Raw genomic sequence first — 22,102 nt, forward strand, 5'->3', positions numbered from 1 at the left:
CAGACCCATTCCCTTCCCCCATATTTACCCCTGACTAACAACTACACTATGGGGCAATTTAACATGGCCAATTCACCTAGCCTGCACATCTTTCTTCCTCTGGGAAGAAACTGGAGTACCCAGAGGAAACCCATACAGACACAGGGAGAATATGCAAACTCCACACAGTCACCCAGGGCTGGAATTGAACCTGGGTCCCTGGCACTGTGAGGCAGCAATGCTAACCACTGAGCCACCATGCCACCCATTATATCCCATAAAAGAGTCTTGCTAACATAAATGAAAAAAGTTAACAAAAAGCACCTCTTCCCCTCAATGCCAAAATTCCCATACTGCTGAAAAATCCACAAAATATGTACTCACTCTGGTGCAATCTCTCCTTCCTGACCTTGCAAAGCTTACCGACTTGTGTACTTTCAATAAGTCCTTTCTTCAAACGTGCTGAGATGATTCACACATGTTAAGCATCAACAGGAATTAACCCCTATTGATGCCCTGTGCAGGCTTCAGGTGATTGACTGATAACTGTCCCTCAGTCAGCTGACTCAACTGCTTTATTAAGCTTTTGACAAGACCCCTGGATTTTAAACTTTTAAAATGGAGAAAGATTTACCAGTTCTATTCCCACTCTACTCTGTAATCTCTTAAGTATATTTTCACTTGAGCTGTGCCTCACTCTAGATGTGATATCATCTTCCTGACCACCACAAAGCTCTTAGATTACTTACAGTGTGGAAACAGGCCCTTCGACCCAACAAGTCCACACCAACCCTCCAAAGAGCAACCCAACCCCCTACATTTACCCCTTCACCTATCACTACAGGCAATTTAGCATGGCCAATTCACCTAACGTGCACATTTTAGGACTGTGGGAGGAAACTGGAGCACCCAGAGGAAACCCAGGGAGAATGTGCAAACTCCACACAGTCAGTTGCCTGAGGCGGGAATTGAACCGGGGTCTCTGGTGCTGTGAGGCAGCAGTGCTAACCACTGTGCCACCGTGCCACTCACTCTTCTGTCTCCCTCATATCATTCCTGATGAAAGGCTTTTGCCCAAAACGTCGATTTTCCTGCACCTTGGATGCTGCCTGACCTGCTGTGCTTTTCCAGCACCACTCTAATCTAGACTCTGATTTCCAGCATCTGCAGTCCTCACTTTTGCCCTGTCTCCTTCATACTGTTTGGGAACTAGATATAACTCCAGTGGTGCAACTGCCCCCTTTACCTGGCTCAATTCAGCTGGCATGGACTATTGATAGCCTTTCTACTACATCATCTCTCCTCAAAGCTGTGGTTGTTAAACCAATATCATTACACCCTTTTTATTATTCTCCTCTCCATTCTACCTGAAATCCCTGTCCTGGTAGAATAGTTTAGTCAGTTTATAAATGAAATACATCCTTAGTGAGCCACAAGTTGGAATCCAATTCATGAAAGTTTATATATAAAACAACTGGGGGTTCTCGTGGTACAATGGTAGTGAGTCAAGAGTGTGGTGCTGGAAAAGCACAGCAGGTCAGGCAGCATCCAAGGAGCAGGAAACTCGACACTGTGGGCAAAAGCCCTTCGTCAGGAATGTATCAGTGTCCCACCTTCCCTAAACATTGCTAATAATTTCCACCTGTCCTATCAATTCTGTTTAATATATTGAAAAATTAGATGGAATTAGCCTCAAGCTTCTAAATTCCAGGCAACTTAACCCAGATTTGTGCAATCTCTGTTCCTAATTGAACATTTTTAGCCCAAGTATGACCATGCTAAGACATAAACAGAAATTGTTGGAAAAGTTCAGTAGGTCTGGCAGTATCTGAGGAGAGAAGTCAAAGCAATGTGTCAGGTTGCGTGACCCTTCCTCAGAACTGGGTCAAACTCACCCAAAATGTTAACTCTAATTCTCTCCACAGATGCTGCCTGACCTGCTGAGCTTTTCCAGCAATTTTTATTTTTGTTTCTGATTTTGAGCACATGCAGTTATTTTGTTTTTTGTGCTGAACCCAAGCTCTTTCCCTCCAACGCTGACACATCAGCCTGAAAGTGAGGTGCCCAGAGCTGAACATTATTTTCCAGGTACATTCTAAACAGGGTCAAAGAGTGTGGTGCTGAAAAAGCACAGCTGGTCAGGCAACATCCAAGGAGCCGGAGTATCCACGTGTCAGGCATAAGCCCTTCATCAGGAATCAGGCTTGTGAGCCAAGGGGTCTGAGTGATATATAGGATGGGGGGAGGGGGTTGGGGGAAAGGTAGCTGGGAATGTGATAGGTAGGTGAAAGGTGGGATAAAGGAGATAGGTTGGAGAGGAGGGTGGAGCAGGCGGGTGGGAAGGGAGATGGACAGATAGGATGGTTGAAGGGGGCGATGCCAAGTTGGAAGTTTGGGACTGGGATAAGGTGGGGGCAGGGGAAATGGGGAAACTGGTGAAATCTACATGGATCCCGTGTGGTTGGAGAGTCCCAAGGTGGAAGATGAGGCGTTCTTCCTCCAGATGTTGGGTGTTTTGGGTTTGGCGATGGAGGATGCCCAGGACCTGGATGTCCTTGGCTGGATTGGGAGGGGGAGTTAAAGTGTTCAGCCACAGGGCAGGCTTTCCACTGTGTAAAAAACACACTTTTTTTTGGACTGAAGATTAAAAAGCAAGATACTGCTTAAGGCTGTGGTGGCTTTGGTTTTAAAAATCGAATTTAGTGAAGCACATTATGAATTGTGTACATGATGCTTCTCCCGAGAGCAATGAGAGCAAAAGCAAACATCACTGAGTTAATCAGTTCTGAATTAAGGGAGAATTGCTTAATAATTTGTTCTGATTGGTTCCTGACTAGATGACTGTGGCTTATGTGAAGCCAATGCAGCCTATGAACTAAAAGCATCAAAAAAGTTTCGCAGTCTCTCACTCTTCTCTATGGAGGTACTAGAACGTCTCCAGTGATAGCTGTTTTCCACTTACCTTTCTCTGCAAGTCTCTGTTGAAGGAGAAATAAAATATCTTTAAAGACACTGAAAGGACTAGTGAACGAAAGAGAGCATTATTGTAGAAGCAACCTTCTGTTAACAGCAAAGAACTAAAAGAAATCAGAAGAAAATGAAAGAAACAATAGATACAGCAATGGTCCAAGCTGGTGCTATCAAACTGTATTACCTTAATTATTTTGCGTTTCCACTTTTAAAATGCGTTGTCTGTCTTTATATGGAAGCACTAGCTTTCGGAGTGCTGCTCCTTCATCAGGTGGCTGTGGAGTATGATAAAGGAGATGGACTCCGACAGCCAGTGCTTCCAAATAAACCTGTTGGACTATAAGCTGGTGATGTGTGATTTTTAACTTTGTACACCCCAGTCCAACACCGGCATCTCCAAATCTTGTCTGTCTTTGTGAGTCAGTCTGTCTGTTTGTAAAGGGGGCAATTTAAGAAGGGATAGAGTTTAACTTTGAGAGTTGTAAGTTAGCAATTCTTATTTTCTAATTGCCATGGGTTAAACATTTTTTTCATAATAAGCAGTTATTTTCTTATGAAGCACAAAAACCAATGGTTTCTTTGAACCTGAGCTTGTCGGTCAAGTACATTGGGGATAATGTGGCTAAATAATTTCCTATTTCTGATGACTCCGGGAATAGTTTGACTTTACTTCCAGCACATTACCCCAGTGAGTCATGACTACAGCTGTCGCAAAACTTCTATCTCCTTCCATTCTAATCCTATAGATATAAGGATCAGTATTCCAATAGCCTTTCTTATTATTTTTTGTATAATTCCATATCACTTTAATAATTGTATGTGCATGAATTCCTCAGTGCCTTTGGACCGTCATTGTTTCTAGCTTCTCAACATTTCAAAAGTGTTCTGATCAATCCTTTTTATGTCCAAGGTGGATTTGCCTATTTTGGAATGCGTCTGTCACAGTGTGGCTTCAATATCTCTGCAAATGTTTTGCTTCCGTGTGTACCATTTAGCAGTGACTCCTACCCATGTTTCATCAGCAAACTTGAATATGTCCCTTTCTACCCTGACATAGACTTCACTAATTATCTATAGATGTCAATGGGATACGCCCAGTAACATCCTGCCACTTTACCTGAGAATAATGGATAGCCAGGAGTGAATTCCTGGCTGGAATCCAAATGAGGAATTCAGATGATTTATGGGTAGGTTACTGGTTATCTAGGAGTGAATAGCAGTTTGCAAAGTTCTGGTGTAATTAGCCTCCCTAGCCTTTAAGTCCTTTAAGACAAGCTGATGAGGTGCTGACTATTGCTGAGTTAGTCTGTGCATCTCACACTGGCCTTTCTTTTCAGAATGATGTTTATTAATGTTTTATCAACTCTACAGAACAAAGCAGCTTATACCAGGATGTGAGCATCGGGTCAGTCAGATCACAGCACCATTGGTGTTTGTACCAACCTTGCCGTCGGGGGCAGGCAAGGGAGGATTGAAAAATCAACTTGTCGCCATGTCAGCCACTTCAAAGCTCTTGTCTATCAGCTGACAGGCCAAACGATGGGCTTCCCTTTCCTCAGTTTGGTTCGGTTTCAGACCACACATCCCATCAGAAATCCCAACCCTTCACCCACCAAATCCCACTCCCAACTCCCAAGACTGTCATCTCCATGATCTATTTGGGAGCCCCCCCCCCCACCTACTCTTTTTTGTTTCAACCAAACCCAATTGAAAGCCAAAGCTCAGACACTGAGCAATACGATGCAAAACTCAACCAATTTATGATTTATAATGAATTATTTCTAAGCTCCTAACATCCCCCCTCCCCCACCACTTTGCCAGATCTAACACTGACCATCTTGCCCACTTAGTGTGGGAATGGTTGTAGAGTTGGGCCACACAGGCAGTAGAATATGGGCTGGGATCTATCTCCTAACACCATTCTCTTTCACTGGGGAGGAAGCCAGCTTAAGATTCATTGCCAACATACAGACTTCAGATTCTTTCCCCTTCTACATTCTTCTCTAAGAGCCAGAGACAAAAACAACACATTTGGAAAAGGTGAGGCAAATTCTGAGGCAGTATGCATTGAATTGTTTTAAAATATAGGGAATGGATAAGTTTTGGGATTTGCAGCTTTTCAGGGAGAGTGGGAGAATGTCCTACTTTTTAAACAGTCCCCACGCTTGTGAAATGGGCATTGAATGGCCGAGTTTGCGAAAATGCAGCTCCTTATTTTAAAGATACATCCAGGGTTGCAAGCAAATTTCAAGTCATCTTCTGATCATCAAGAGCTTTGAAATACAATGATATTATATTCCCAACAGTAGACAGTCACTCAGGGAAAATATTGTCATTTGAAACAAATACACGAAAAGAAAGATTTCTCCAGAATATCCCCAGAGGTCCATGACACGCACACAAAAAAAAATTCTGGTTAATGTCTTTATTGCCCCCGAGTGCTCTTTGCTATCTGCCCTCCCCACTGCAGGAGTAAATTCATGGGCGATGCGATATTGCAGGGGACGGATTGGCAAAGGGAGTCTTAACGTGGGAGAGAAGGAGGAGAGAAGGGAGTCGAGCAGGTCCAAGGATCCATTCCACTGGCTGCCTCTACGTGCCCAGGAAGATCCCTGTGAAATCCGAGCCACTTCGGATGGTGACAGCAAAACCAGATCTGTTGTCAACGAAGACAGAGATATACTGCATGGCCTGTGGAGAGAACAGAATTGTCAGGACCAGTGAACCCCAACTCAGTCACCCTCTGCTTCCCACTGTAACTGTTTGTGCAACACGTCTTCCCCTGTTACTGCATTTCCAGTCAGGCTGATGCTGTTAACAAGTAATAGGTACAGCTCAGTGCTAATTGAACATAATACAACAAGCATGCACAGAATGGGTTCAGCCCCCATTACGAACACAGAACACTCTGCCATTTTGTTTTGCTCTTTAACAACTAAAATACATCAGTGAGTTGGAAAAGAAATGGAGCTGAAATTAAAAACGGAGAAATCTGAAGTAATGCATATTTGAATGACAATGAAGGGGAGGCAATCTCAATCAAATGGTCCAATTCCAAAGGGAGTTAGGAACATAGTGACATATAACTTTGATGGTGTTTGACAAACCTGGTATTATGCTCTATTGATTGAGACATAGGATATGATGGGAGACATGTGGAGGAGATTTACCCAAATAGTGATGAGGATGAGAGACTGGTGAAACTGGGGCTGTATCCCTCACAGCAGAGGAAGTTAAAGAGAGATTTCATAGAAGAACTGAAAGTTCTGAATGATTTTGACAAAGTAAGCAAAAAAAGGAGGTTTTTGCATTGGAATGAGGGTCAGTACTTATATGACGCAGAGTTAAGGCAATTGTCAAAAGAGTAAGAGGGGATGTAAGGCCAAAAAAAAGATGCCCTGTCTGGAAGCAGTTTCAGTAGTAGCCTTCAAAATATGATTTGGCTTTAGACTTGAAAAGGAAAATATTGCAGCAAAGAGCAAGGGGAGTAACATTAATTTGTAAGGTTGAAGGAGAGTACGTATCCCTGTAGGTAATGAGCCAGAAATCGTTGAAGCCATTCTGTCACACAACAGAGGATCTATAGTGGACACCGTAGGAACTCAGGGACAGGAGTGGGCCATTCAGCCCCTCGAGCCTGTCCTGCCATTCAATGGCTGATCTGTGACCTAACTCCATGCACTTACCTTAGCCTGGATCTTAGATTTTTTTTGTCTACTTTCGCCAGTTACATCAAGTTTTTCGGAGGGATTTTGCTGTGAGGCCAAGGAATATTTCTCACTGTATCTTCCCAAACTTGCCTTATTAACTACCTATTCTGCCGCTGTGGTGTCTCTCGTGACTGACTTATTCCCCATTTTACCACATGCTGTTCTGAGAACACCTCGCCACTCAGGAGACATCTGCTGCAAGATTGGCATCCCTTGCCTGTACCACTTTGAAAGGCCACTGTGCATGCGGACAAGTATTGGCAATTGGCTGTTGTCCCACACTGTCAATGTAATGGCACAGCGGCCACAAAACCAGAAGACTCACGGTGCATTTGGCACTCCCTTGCACATACAACCACATCTCTTATCCCAGCTATTGTTTAACCATCAGGTCATACAGTTTGCCTGCCCTTCACTACATCTGGTCTAAACACCCACTCTAAGTGGCTCTTTCCTCCCCGACACCTACAGCCTGTCATTGTCACAAAGGAGAGTAACTGGACAATTCTGAACATTTCCCTCCCATAATGCAAATCAAAGACTAGCATCATTACCAATATAATTTAACATTCCACGATGGTCTGCTATTCCTCATTCCCGTCTATTGGAAGTGGATATCAATCAGGTTCTATCTGGCTTGTGGATTCTGAAGTCGCTGTGTTTCTCACTGTCCTTGGCTTCCTCCTCAGAAGATGACTCTCATTCTCCCCCCTAGCCATTCCTCAGTCTCCATTATATCCCCATTGTTGCCAGCTGCAGAGCACACTACGTCAAGGCAATGCAGCACACTCTATTAGGATTAAAGCCGACATTAACCCCTCCCCTCTTCTCGGATGGTCCATGCACTGGAACCAAATCTTCAGCAGCCCTATCGTCTGCTCCACCATGGCCCTGCTGAAAGCATTGTATCTGTGCTCCACATTGGCACAGTGGTTAGCACTGCTGCCTCACAGCGCCAGAGAACCGGGTTCAATTCCCGCCTCAGGCGACTGACTGTGTGGAGTTTGCACATTCTCCCCGTGTCTGCGTGGGTTTCTTCCGGGTGCTCCGGTTTCCTCCCACAATCCAAAAATGTGCAGGTTAGGTGAATTGGCCACGCTAAATTGCCCGTAGTGTTAGGTGCAGGGGTAAATGCAGGGGAATGGGTCTGGGTGGGTGCGCTTCGGTGGGTCGGTGTGGACTTGTTGGGCCGAAGGGCCTGTTTCAACACGGTAAGTAATCTAATTAGTCAGGAGGCTTGAGCAAAGATGTCATGAGCCATGGTCATAGCCATGGCCCTTGTCCCCCAGTAACCAGCCTTGTCAGGACCCTCAGGCTCAGTGGGGACATAAAATTGTTCTAGGGTGTAAGAGTCATGGCAGATGCCAGGGTAGCAGGCACACACTTCCAGGAAGTGATAATAGTGATCAGAACTTTCACAGATGGCATTTGTCACCATCCTGATGCATTTGTCTATGCACAACTGAGAGATGCAACACAGTTCTCCCACTGCTCTCGGAAAGGGGCCAGTTGATGTTCAAAGCGGCAGTCACTGGGAGAGGGTAGCCTCCTACTCCTGAAGCCCTTAGGGCCCACTCCAGCTCTGTGCCCTGGTACATGTGAAGCCATTGTTGGCACTGCGTCTCACTCATACCCTGGAAATATAGCAGAAGGGGTGAAACCCTGTGGTCTTCCTCTGGGCCCTGAGGGGCTCTGCTGTAGTGACCTTCCCCTGAACCTGGTGCTGCTTGGCCTTCACAGTGACCCGCTTCTGCTCCTGGGCTTGTCATAGAGATGTCCAGCATGGAAACAGACCCTTCGCTCCAATTCATCCATGCTACCTGATATCCCAACCCAATCTCGTCCCATTTGCCAGCACTTGGCCCATATCCCTCTAACCCCTTCCTATTCATATGCCCATCCAGATGCCTTTTAAATGCTGTCATTGTACCAACCTCCACCACTTCCTCTCATTTCATTAAATACATGCTCCACTCTCTGTGTGAAAAAGTTGCCACTTAAGTCCCTTTTATATCTTTCCCATCTCACCCTAAACCTATGCCTTCTAGTTCTGGACTCCTGACACCAGGGAAAAGACCTTGTCTATTTACCCTATCCATGCCCTCATGATTTTATAAACCTCTATAAGGTCACCCCAACTCCAAACTTAATGCTCTGACCAATAAAGGAAAGCATACCAAATGCTTTCTTCACTATCCTATCTACCTGTGACTCTACTTTCAAGGAACTATGAACCTGCACTCCAAGGTCTCTTTGTTCAGCTGATAACTGACTGTGACTAAGCCCAGGACTTTGTGCAGACTGTGCCCATGACTGATTGTACCTCCTGAAAGACAGTGGCTCCTCCGCAATTGGAGTGAGGATGAGCTCCCATCCAGTTTGCAATATGGTCATTTTGTTGAGTAAACAGGGTGGCACGGTGGTCAATTCCACCCTCCCATTACTGTCGGTGTAGAGGTTGCTCATTCTCCTGCATCTGCTCTGGGTGCTCCGGTTTCCTCCCACTGTCTAAAGATGTGCAGGCAGGGTGGGTTAGCCATGGGAAATGCAGGGTTACAGGGATGGGGTAGGGAGGACGGTCTGGATGGGATTCCCTTTGGATGGTGGGTGTCGACTCAATGGGCCGAATGGCCTGCTTCCGCACTGTAAGGATTCTACAGTTTTATGATTCTAAACGTACGTTGTGTACATCAGCTGACACATGCTGCAGCGTTAGATTGACATTTTGATGTCCCTCTCGTGAAGAGAACATCTCAACCCGGAGAGATCCCGGGGGGGGGGGGGGGGGGGGGTTCCTGTGAAGCAGCCCGTGTCTGTACCAAAAAGCTTGTCAGCACGGCAGTGCTGGAAGCCTTTAGCTCTGGCTGAACTGCCAACATACTAACCACTATAGCATTGCAAGCCAAAGCGCGGAAGCTGTGAGTAAGCAAGTAGGCGCTAAGTGAACAAGCGCTAAGAAAGCAAGCAGGCAGCCCTGGTGCAATCTGTGGCTGTCTCTGCACTGTTTCCTTGCTGCAGCCTTTCAGTGCCAGTTGTTGTGATCCTAAGTGTCCTGCAACTGGATCAGAGAGGTGTCTTGAAGATTGTAAGGGGTTAGTAGACTGGTCAGATGGCAGTATCCAAAGATGAGGGATGTGCGTGGTTGTGCCTGTTGATCGTGCCCTGAGATGGCAAGCTACAAAGAGCCAGCGGCGATCTGAGATCACCAGGTGCCCGGTCTGACCGCCATGTCAAGAATTCTTGTCATCTAGCTTCCTCATCACGCTTAGTAAGATAGCAAGCTCAATGTACATGAGGTGAGTTATGGAATCAAGCAATGGTCTCCTTTGATGAACAACTGTTCGGCAAATGCCCAATTGCTCCAGAAGGTGAGACCGGCATCGCAGGACTTAGAAGAAGAATCCCCACTGTGTGGAAACAGGCCATTAGGCCCAACAAGTCCACACCTACCCTCCGAAGAGTAACCTACCCAGACCCATTCCCCTACCCCCACTACTCTATATTTACCCCCGACTAATGGTCCTAGCCTACATATCATTGAACACTATAGGACACTATAGGCCAGTTCATCTAACTTGCACATCTTTGGATTGTGGGAGGAAACTAGAGCACCCAGAGGAAACCCACTTAGGCATGGGGAGACTGTGCAAACTCCACACAGACAGTCACCAAAGGCTGGGATCAAACCCGGTGCTGTGAGGCAGCAGTGCTAACCACTGAGCCACTGTGACTTGTTGTGTGATTCTGCCAAAAATCCTGACATAACCCATATCACTCCAGCCCTTATAAGATTCCACTCCTTGTAAACAGAAATACACTATTGTCTCATATGCTGCAACTCAGGCATGTTGCAGGGTGAACTCCACTGATGGTACTAAATGGGAGCAATTCACTCTCTGTTATGGGATGATGAACTGTGTTTCAGTACAGGAGAAATTGAGGACTGCAGGGACTGGAGATCAGAGTCAAAAGCTGTTGACATTTTGCACATTCCTGATAAAGGGCTTATGCCCGAAATGTTGATTCTCCTGCTCCTGCTCCTCGGATGCTGCCTGACGAGCTGTGCTTTGCCAACGCCACACTTTTCGACTCCGTGTTTCAGTACAGTCCATTCTGCTATAACGTGCATTTCCTCAATGCGAATTGGCTATAATGCAATTGGAGGATTTAGGCTATTAGTTGTAGCATGCAAACTTTCCTTATCTGTCTTGGTTATGACACTATTTCGGTCCCATTGGTTTAAATGGTGCTGCTATAACGCAATTTTCTTATAACGTGGGTTCACATGGTAATGGAACAGACTGTATCCATTACTGTGCAAGTACAGTTCCCAAAATATTTGTATATTAAAGTGAAGACAGATTCAATGGGTGTTAAGTATTGCGGCCACAAATTTAACCTAACTTGGCGGAATGGGGCACAGTCATGTTGGAATCATGCCTGTTTTACATCCAACAGACTTTATTCTTCATAGAGTTATTCGGATGCACAGCATGGAAGTAGACTCTTTGGTCCAACTTGTCCATGCCGACCAGATATCCTAAATTAATCTACTTCCATTTGCCAGCAGTTGGCCCATAGCATTCCAAACACTTCCTATTCATGAACCCATGTAGATGCCTTTTAAATGTTGTAATTGTACCCATCTCCACCACTTCTTCTAGCAGTGCATTTCATACATTCACCACTGTCTGCAAGAAAAAGTTGCCCCTTAGGTCCTTTTTAAGTCTTTTCCCTTTCATCTTAAACCTGTGCCCCTTAGTTTTGGACTCCCCTACCTAGGATAAACCCTACCTTGTCTATTTACCCTATTCATGCCCCTCTTGATTTTATAAACCTCTGTAAGGTCACCCCTCAGCCTCTGATGCTCCAGGGAAAACAGCCCCAGCCTATTCAGCCTCCCCCCCAATGCTCAAACCTTGGCAAAATCCTTGTAAATCTTTTCTCAACTCCTGCAAGTTTAACATCTTTCCTGTAGCCGGGAGACCAGAATTAAATGCAGTATTCCATAGATTTCATTGAAAAATAAAAGCAGATTGGGTATATAATGGATACACAACCATTTCCTGTCTGAGTGAGATACAAAATTGTTACTTCAACAATTTATGGCCTATGAAGTTGGCAGAGGTTTTCCTGATCTCCTACTATAACCTTTGTAGACAGACCGTCCTCAAAAACATAGAACATAGAACGTTATAGCGCAGTACAGGCCCTTCAGCCCTCGATGTTGCGCCGACCTGTGAAAATAACCTGATGCCCGTCTAACCTACACCATTCCATTATTATCCATATGTCTATCCAATGCCCATTTAAATGCCCTTAATGTTGGTGAGTCTATTACTGTTGCAGGCAGGCCGTTTCCCGCCCCTTACTAATTTCTGAGTGAAGAAACTCCCCTGATATCTGTCCTAAATCTATCACCCCTCAATTTAAAGCTATGTCTCCTCGTGTTAGCCTTCACCATCTGAGGAAAAAGGCTCTCACTGTCCACCCTATCTAACCCTCTGATTATCTTATACGCCTCAATTAAGTTACCACTCAAACTTCTCTCCAACGAAACAGCTTTAGTTCCTTCAGCCTTTCCTCATAAGATCTTCCTTCCATACCGGTAACATCCTAGTAAATTTCCTCTGAACCCCTTCCAAAGCTTCCACATCCTTCCTATAATGCGGTGACCAGAACTGCACGCAATACTCCAGGTACAGCCTTACCAGTGACTTGTAAAGCTGAAGCATGACCTCATGGCTCTGAAACTCAATCCCCCGACCAAGAAACACTGACACACCATATGCCTTCTTAACAATCCTATCAAACTGGGTGGATTTATGCACCTGGATACCGAGATGTTTCTGATCATCTACACTGCCAAGAATTTTAGCATTAGCCCAGTACTCTGCATTCCTGTTACTTCTTCCAAACTGAACTACCTCACACTTTTCTGCATTAAACTCAGTTTGCTACTTCTCAACACAGTTCTGCATCTTATATATGTCCCTCTGTAATCCACAACATCCTTCAGCACTATCCACAACTCTGCCTACCTTAGTGTCATCTGCAAATTTACTAACCCATCCTTCTACCCCACATACAGATCATTTATAAAAATGACAAACAGCAGTGGTCCCAAAACAGATTCTTGTGGCACACCACTGGTAACTGAGCTCCAGGATGAGCATTTCCCATCAACCACCACCCTCTGTCTTCTTTCAGCTAGCCAATTTCTTATCCAAACTGCTAAATCACCTTCAATCCCAAAACTCCTTATTTTGTGCAATAGCCTACCATGTGGAACCTTACCAAATGCCTTACTGAAGTCCATATACACCACATCAACCGCCTTACCTTCATCCACTTGTTTTGTCACCTTCTCAAAGAACTCAATAAGGTTAGTGATGCACGACCTCCCCTTCACAAAACCATGTTGACTATCTCTAATCAGATCATTCCTATCCAGATGACTATAAATCCTATCTCTTATAACCTTTCCCAAAACCTTACCCACAACCGAAGTAAGATTCACTGGCCTAGGGTTATCCCGACTTCCCTTCTTAACCAAGGAAACAACATTTGCTATCCTCCAGTCTTCTGGCATTACTCCTGTCGACAATGATGACATAGAGATTGAAGCTAAAGGCTCTTCAATTTCCTCCCTGGCTTCCCAGAGAATCCGAGAATAAATCCCATCTGGCCCTGGAGTCTTATCTAATTTCAGATCTTCCAAAGTTGCTAAAACCTCCTCTTTGTCAACCTCGATCCCATCTAATCTAGTTTCCTATATCTCCATATTCTCACTAACATTTCTCTTTTTCAATGTGAATACAGACAAAAAGTATTCATTAAGCGCTTCCCCATGTCCTCAGATTCCACACACAACTTTCCACTACTATATTTGATTGACCCTAATCTTACTCAAGTCATTCTTTTATTCCTGATATATCTCTACAAGGCCTTTCCTTGATCCTATCTTTTCCTTGATCCTATCCGTCAAAAACTTCTCATATCCCCTCCTGACTCTTCTTAGCCCTCTCTTTAGATCATTTCTGGCTAACTTACATTTCTCAAGCCCCCTAGCTGACAATTACCTCCCTGCCTGGTAGGTATATAATTATCAAGGACCTACAGTAGCTGTTTCTTGAGTAAGCTCCACATTTCAAGTGTGACCATCCCCTGCAGTTTCCTTCCCCATTTGATGCATCCTAAATCTTGCCTAATTGCATAATAATGACCTTTCCCCCAGCTATACCTCTTTCCCTGTGTTATATACCCATCCCTGCCCATTGCTATTGTAAACATATGGTCACTACAGCCAAAGTGCTCACCTACCTCCAAATCTAACACCTGGCCGGGTTCATTCCCAAAACCAAATCCAATATGGCATCTCTCTTTGTTGGCCTGTCTACATACTGTGTCAGAAAACCCTCCTGCACACATTGAATAAAAACTGACCCATCTAATCTTGTTGAACTATAATATTCCCAGTCAATATTGGGGAAGTTAGAGTCCCCCATAACAACTACCCTGTTACTCTCGCTCCTATCGAGAATCATCCTTGCTATCCTTTCCTCTACATTCCTGGAACAATTCAGAGGCCTATGGAAAACTCCCACCAGGGTGACCTCTCCTTTCCTGTTTCTAACCTCAGCCCAAACTACCTCAGTGGATGAGTCCTCAAAAGTTCTCTCAGCCGCTATAATACTACCCTTGATTAACAATGCCACACCTCCACCCCACCCCATTCCCCTCCACACCCCCCAACCCCAGCGCACCTTTTACCATCATCTCTGTTCTTACTGAAACATCTAAATCCCAGAATCTGCAACAACCATTCGTGTCCCTCCTCTCGCCATGTCTCTGAAATGGCCACAACATTGAAATCCCAGGGACCAACCCATGCTGCAAGTTCACCCACCTTATTCTGGATGCTACTGGCAATGAAGTACACACATTTCAAACCAACATCCTAATTGCTGGTGTCCTGTCACGACCTTGCAAACCTATCCCTGACCTCATTACCCTCAACCTCCTGTACATTGGAACTACAATTCAGGTTCCCATTCCCCCTGCTGCATTAGTTTAAATGCACCCCCACCCCACCAAAGAGTGTTAGCAAATCTCCCCGCCCCAGGATATTGATACCTTCTGGTTCAGGTGAAGACCATCCTGTTTGTAGAGGTCCCAACTTCCCCAGAAAGAGCTCCACTAATCCAAGAATCCAAAACCCTCCATCTCTGTCGGCACATGTTCACTCCGCTGTCTCCCTATTCCTCACTTCACAAGCATGTGGGACGGGCAACAAACCAGAGGTAACAACTCTGTTTGTTCTAGCTCTCAGCTTCCACCCCCAGCTCCCTGAATTTCTGCCTTAGATCCCCACCTTTCTTCCTACCCATGTAATTGGTGCCTCTGTGGACCACGACTTCGGGCTGCTCCCCCTCCCCCTCAAGGATCCTAAAAACATGATCAGAGACATCACGAACCCTGGCACCTGGGAGGGAACATGCCAATCGTGAGTCTCTCTCATTCCCACAAAATCTCCTATCTGTTCCCCCTAACTATGGAGTCCCCAATGACTAAAGCTCTGCTCCTCTTCCTCCCTTCACATCTGAGCAACAGGGACAGACTCTGCACCAGAGACCTATGCCCCATTGCTTACCCCTGGTAAATCGCACCCCCTCCCCACCCCCCAATTGTATCCAAAATGGTATACTTGTTGTTGAAGGGAACCCCTACCACAGGAGATCCCTGCACTGCCTGCTGGTTCCCTTTCCTACTCCTGACAGTAATCCATCTATCTTCTTCACGTGGCTGTGGAGTAACTACCTCCCTGTAACTCCTCTCAAAAACCCCCTCCGCCTCCTGAATGATCCAGCTCCAGCTCCAGTTCCCTAACACGGTTCTCGAGGAGCTGGAGTTGGGTGCACTTCCCACAGATGAAGTCAGCAGGTACACTCGAGGTGACCCTTACCTACCTCATACTGCAGGAGGGGCAATGTCAGTGAAATTGGTATTTAGGCAGAGTTGGAACTACAAAGCACTCCTAAACTCAAATGAGGAAAGTTCAACATTGAAAAGGTTGCATTCCCATCATGTCTTCATGTTTTGTACAATGCTGCTCAGTTACAAGGCAAGTTATCTTGTGCTATCTAAAGACAGTCCTATCTAATAGTGATGGAATGCAGAAAGGCATCACAGTCTGATCAAATCACAGACCAAAATACTGCGCTGATTGAAATCTCACTTAAATACATTCTACTCTTTCTGTCACACATCATTACAGATATACTGGCAACAAGCAGCCTCAGCAAAGAATAAAGCATAACCTGGGTGTATATGATTGCTGTCATTTACAAAAAGACTGTACATTATATATCCCAGGGCAATGAACATATGGTATTAGTTTGTAAGAATACACATTTTTAAACAATAGCGATTATTTGTAACCTGCGGCTCAGTTAGTAGAGTTGTCACCTCTGAATTAGAACACTGTGGTTTCAACTCCCACTGCACTCCATGACACTGCAATCCTGCTGCTATAAAGTCTGTGTCATTTGACTCTGTTCCACAACCACCTGATGAAGGAGCAGTGCTCTGAAAGCTAATGCTTCCAAATAAACCTGTTGGACTATAACTGGTGTTGTGTAATTTTTAACTTTGTCCACCCCAGGCACCTCTAAGTCAATGTTAAATACAGACTTGATGTTTCAATGCAGTGCTGAGGGAGGTCTGCACTTTTGGAGATGTTGTCTTTTAAGTTGAACATAAAACTGAGACTTGTCTATTTTCTCTAATTCTCTAATTTGACTACCTATTATAGTTTATTTTCCAATTAAAAGTATTTACAAGTCACAAACTAAAAGGCTGAAAATATTTAAAAGTCAATATGTTGTACCTGCAAGATGGGGGAGCTATGGACCTCACTGTGGCTCATAGTGACCACATGTGTGGTAAAGTGTTTGTTGCTTAAGGAACTCTGCCACAGAGTTGCTGAGCTGGAGTCTGAGCTTTGTCGACTGTGACACATCAGGGAGGGGGAGAGTCATCTGGATGCTGTGCTTCAAGAGGCAGTCACACCCCTTAAATTAACTACTTCGAATTCAGTCAGTGATCAGCGTCAGAAGGGTATCACTATAAATGAGGCAGGTAGAGAAATCCAGAGGAGGCTGAAAGATCTGAAGTTAGATAAATCACATAAATCAGATGGATTATCCTCTAGAGTTCTGAAGGAGATAGCTGAAGACATTGTGAAGGCATTGGTGATCTTTCAGAAATTGCTGGAATAAGGGAGGATCCCAGGAAAATAGTTAATGTAACACCCCTGTTTAAGAAGGTAGGGAAGCAGAAGACAGGAAACTATAGGCTGGTTAACCTGCCCTCGGTTGTTGGTAAGGTTTTAGAGTCCATTCTTAAGGATGAGATTGTGGAGTACTTGGAAGTGCAGGGTAAAATAGGATTGACTCAGCATGGCTTCATCAAGGAAAGGTCATGCTGACAAATCTGTTAGAATTCTTTGAGGAGGTAACAACTAAATTAGACAAAGGAGAACCAGTGGACATGATCTGTTTGGATTTCCAGAAGGTCTTTGTCAAGTTGCTGGACAGGAGGCTGCTAAAGAAGATAATAGTCTATGATGTTCGGGACAAGGATATGATGTCAGAGGAGTGGCTGACTGGCAGAAGGCAGAGAGTGGGTATAAAGGGATCTTTTTCAGGATGGGCAGCCAGTGACTAATGAAGTTCTACTGGGGTCAGTGTTGGGACCACAATTATTCACATATTGTTAACAATCTGAATGAAGAAACTGAGGGCATTGGAGTACAGGTGTGTTGAGGAAGCAGGGAGGCTGCAGAAGGACTTGGACAGGCTGGAAGAGTGGGCAAAGTAGTGGCGAGTAGAATATAATGTGGGAAAATGTGAGGTTATTCACTTTGGCAGGATGAATTGAGGCATCAAATATTTTTTAAACAGGGAAACTAAAGCAGAAAGGGACTTGGCAGTCCTAGTGCAGGATTTTCTTAAAGTTAACATGTGGGTTTAGCTGGCAGTTAGGAAGGCAAATGCAATGTTTGCATTTATTTCCAGAGGGCTAGAATACAAGAGCAGAGATGTACTGCTGAGGCTCTATAGGGCTGTGGTCAGGCTACATTTGGAATGCAGGGCAACCTCAATTATCCGAACGTCGATTATCCGAATTTCGGATTATTCAAACAAGATCTCAAGGTCCCCAGTGCTTGGTTAAACTGTATTATCCGAACATTCGATTATCCGAACATTTGATTACCTGAACAAAATACTCCCCTCCCGTGTCTTTCGGATAATTGAGGTTACCCTGTATTGTGAGTAGCTTTACGCCCCCGTATCTAAGAAAGAACGTGCTGGCATTAGAGAGGAGCTTCCACTAGTAGAAGAGACAATGACCTGAGGCACAGTCCCTCAGAGTGAAGGGACAATCCTTTAGAATTGAGATGAGGAGGAATTTCTTCAGCTGTGGTTAATCTGTGGAACTCAGTACCACAGAAGGTTCTGGAGACTAAGTCGTTGATGGTATTTGAGACAGAGATAGGTTCTTGATTGGTAAGGGGATCAAGGGTTATGGGGAGAAGGCAGGAAAATGAGGTTGAGATCAGCCACATTTAAATGGCAGAGCATACTCAATGGGCCAAATGGCCTACATCTTATAGTCTTCTCAGGTGAATGAAAAAGATGCCGTTATTTCAAAGTACAGCAAGTCAGTTATCTGAAGTTTCTTGGCCAATATTCATCCATGAATCAATAGCACCAAAATAAAATGTTTTATCATTATCATATTGCTGTCTGTGGGTATTTGCTATGTCTGGTTTGGCTGCTACATTCCCAATTATAGAGGTCACTTACACTTCAAAAGAATGTCATTGGATAAGGAATTCTGGGATGTTATGAGGAGTTCATGAAAGGCAACAAAGAAATGCAGATCCTATTTTAATTTTGAATAATTTGTTTTTTCCCACTTTCTGGCTATCAATCATTAAGGTGTTTTTCTCAACTGAGCCTCTGATCAGATATTCATTGGGTGATGTATTGTAAACATCCAACTAGTCTTGGTGCATTGATCTTATGGGTCACCATCTTGTTTGAAATCAGTTGGTTCTCCATCTCTATTGGGCTTGGAGTTCGAAGTTCACTCAAGAATGTTGGATAACTGTGTGAGTGCAGCCCTGGCCATACTGTGTCAGAAGCTGAGCTGCTGATTCTGAGCTGACTACTGCAAAGTAGGTTTTTGTCTTGAGCCTGTCATTGAGATTCCACAGCCCTAGAGAGTTCCAAAGATTCATTATCCTACGAGTGTGAGAATCCCTGCTTATTCCAGTTCCCAAATGCCTCACTCCTTATCCTGGCTTTAAGTTTCCTGGTCCTAGAGTCACAAACCAGGGGAAACATCCGATCTACATTCAGCCTGTCATACCTTGTAAGCATTTTAAAAGCTTCAATCAGATCACCCTTCATTCACTGAAATGAGGGAATATAGATCCTGTTTCCTCTATCTCCTCGTAAACAACACCACTATTCCAGGGATTAATCTGGTGAATCTCTAATGCACTTCCTGTGTGGCAAGTATATCTCTCCTTAGATAACGATACCAAAACTGTACACAGTACTCCAGATGAGGTCTCACTGAGGCTGTATAAAATTGCAGTGAGCTATCTTTACTCCCATAATCAACTCCCCTTGTAATGAATGCCAGCATACCATTTGCCCTCCTAACTGCTTGCTGCCCCTGCTTTTAGTGATTTATGAACAAGGACACCCTCATCTCTTTGGACATTCACACTTCCAAATCTCTCACCACTAAAGAAATATTCTGCTTTTCCATCAAAGTAAATAACTTCACATTTATTCACATTACATAGCCTGTTCAAGTCCTCCTGCATCCTCCTCGTAACTTTTGTTTCCATCTGGTTTGGTGTCATCACTAAATTTGAAAATATTACAAATGGTCCCCACATGCAAACCATTTATGTAAATCTGTTGCCAAAATACTGATCCTTGTGGTACCCAATGGAACCGCCTGCCATCTTGAGAATGATCTATTTATTTCAATGGTCTGTCTGTTAATCAATATTAGTTATATTCTCCTTAATCCCACAGGTCCCAATTTTATTTACTAACCTCCTTGTGGATCTAAAATGTATATCCTTCTGCAGTACAAAAGGAAGAAGCTGATTGGTGAGTCCTGGTATTCTACAATTCAAATTGTAAAAAGTAGTTTTTAAAGTAATGGGATGGTAGGTCAGCATGGAGAAGTGGAAATGCATTCTGTGGTATATAGAGTCATAGAGTCATACAGCACGGAAACACCAAAGAGCTTCAGTCCAATCGTCCATGCCAACCAAGTTTCCCAAACTAAACTTGTCCCACTTGCCTGAGTTGCCATATCCCTCTAAACCTTTCCTATTCGTGTACCTGTCCAAATGTCTGTTAACTGTTGTAACTGTATCTGCATCTATTACTTCTTCTGGCAGTTCATTCCACACACAAACCACCCTCTGTGTGAAAAAGTTGCCCCTCACATCCCTTTTAAATCTTTCATCTTTCACCTTAAATTATGTCCCCTAGTTTTGAACTCCCCCACCCTTGGGTAAGGATTTTTGCTATTCACCTTATCTATATCCATCATGATTTCATTAACATCTATAAGGTCACCGCTCAACCTCTTACGCTTCATTAAAAAAGTCTCAGCCTATCCAGCCTATCCTCATAACTCAAACTCTCCAGTCCCGGCAACATCCTGATAAATCTATTCTGAACCCTCTCCAATTTAATAATATCCTTCCTATAACAGGGTGATCAGAACTCCAAAAGTGGCCTCATTAACATCCTGGAGAACTTCAACATGATGCCCCAACTAGAGAGGGCACAGTGGTTCAGTGGTTAGCAAAGCTACATCCCAGCGCCTGGGAGCCGGGTTCAATACCAGCCTCAGGTGACTGTCCGTGTGGAGTTTGCACATTCTCCCCATGTCTGCATGGGTTTCCTCCGCGTGATCCAGTTTCCTCAAACAGTCCAAAGATGAGCAAGTTAGGTGGATTGGCTGTGCTAAATTGCCCATAGTGTGCAGAGATGTGCAGGTTAGGTAGATTAGCCATGAAAATTGCAGGGTTAGACATACGTGGTGAGTCTGGATGGGATGCTCTGTGAAGAGTCAGTGTGGACTTGTTGGGTCAAATGGCTGTTCTCACTGTAGAGATTCTACGTACTCCCATACTCAAAGGTCTGGGCTTACTAAATACCTTCTTAACCACCCTGTCTATCTGTGATACAAATTTCAAAGAACTATGTACCTGAACCCTAGGTGTCTCTGATCAAAAACATGATGCAGGACCCTGCCATTAACTGTTTAAGTTCTGCCCTTTTTGTTTTACCAAAATGTAATACCTCACATTTATCCAAATTAAACTCCACCTGCCACTCCTCAGCCCATTGATCCCATTGATCAAGGTACCCATGAAATCATGGACAGAGCATTTGTTCCAGTCAAGCGTGTCATGTTACAGCTTTACAAGATTTTGGTCAGGCCATGCTTAGAATATTACATCAATTCTGGTCTCCACATTACACAAAGAATGTGGCAGCTTTGGCCAGGGTGCAGAATAGGTTTCCCAGGATGCTGCCTGGATTAGAGGGTATGAGCTATAAGGAGAGGCTAGAAAAACTCAAGTTGTTCTTTTTTCTGGAGTAGCGGAAGCTGAGAGGAGACTTGAAAGAAGCCCATGAAATTATGAGATGCATAGAAAGGGTTGATGGTCAGAATCCTTTTCCCAGAGTTGAAATATCTAATACTAGACAACATGCATTCAAGATGAGAGAGCCAAAGTTCAAAGGCGATGTGAGGGACAAGTTTTTTACACAGAGAGTAGTAGGAGTGTGGAATGCACTGCCAGTGGTGATGGTGGAGGCAGATACGATAGGGGTGTTTAAGAGTCTTTTAGATAAGCACATGAATATGCAAGGAATGGAGGGGTATGGACCAAGGCCAGGCAGAATGGATTAGTTTAATTTGGTGTCATATTTGGCACAACATCATGGGCCTGTTCCTGTGCTGTATTCTTCTATCAATGTTCTATAAGCACATATGCAAAAAATGGAAGAGGAATAAGTAGAACATCAGAGTGGGGGTTTTCGTGGCTCTCAATGTGACTCCAGGACAGTATATTGCTTCCCCAAATGGCTGCAGGACACTTACGTGGGGGAGGTGATCAGTCAGAGGTTGTGACCTATTTTGGTGTCAATAACAGGGGTAGAAATGAGGATAAGATCCTGAAAGCAGATTTCAGCGAGGTAAGTAGGTGATTGGAAGGCAGGACCTCTAAAGCAGGATTACTCCCAGTCATCGGTGCTAGTGTGCATAGAAACAGGAGAATTGGGCAACGGAACATATGGCTGGGGCATCTGATTTCTCAGGCATTGTGA

General features: G+C 44.3%; 1 protein-coding gene across 2 annotated transcripts in view; it reads right to left on the reverse strand.

The window, feature by feature from the left end:
* Positions 1 to 4,631: 4,631 nt before the first annotated feature.
* The window catches only part of LOC122555748 (erythroferrone-like), an 89,547-nt gene continuing 72,076 nt past the window's right edge, over positions 4,632 to 22,102 (reverse strand). Inside the window, exon 9 of one of the 2 annotated variants that reach the window (XM_043701830.1) lies at positions 4,632 to 5,640. In XM_043701830.1, the coding sequence (XP_043557765.1) occupies positions 5,542 to 5,640 (99 nt within the window). In that variant the 3' untranslated portion in view covers positions 4,632 to 5,541. The remainder of the gene's footprint in view (positions 5,641 to 22,102) is intronic. The other variant, XM_043701831.1, reaches the window with a different exon arrangement.

Source organism: Chiloscyllium plagiosum, chromosome 13 (genome assembly GCF_004010195.1).
Source record: "Chiloscyllium plagiosum isolate BGI_BamShark_2017 chromosome 13, ASM401019v2, whole genome shotgun sequence".
Classification (NCBI taxonomy): Eukaryota; Metazoa; Chordata; class Chondrichthyes; order Orectolobiformes; family Hemiscylliidae; genus Chiloscyllium; species Chiloscyllium plagiosum.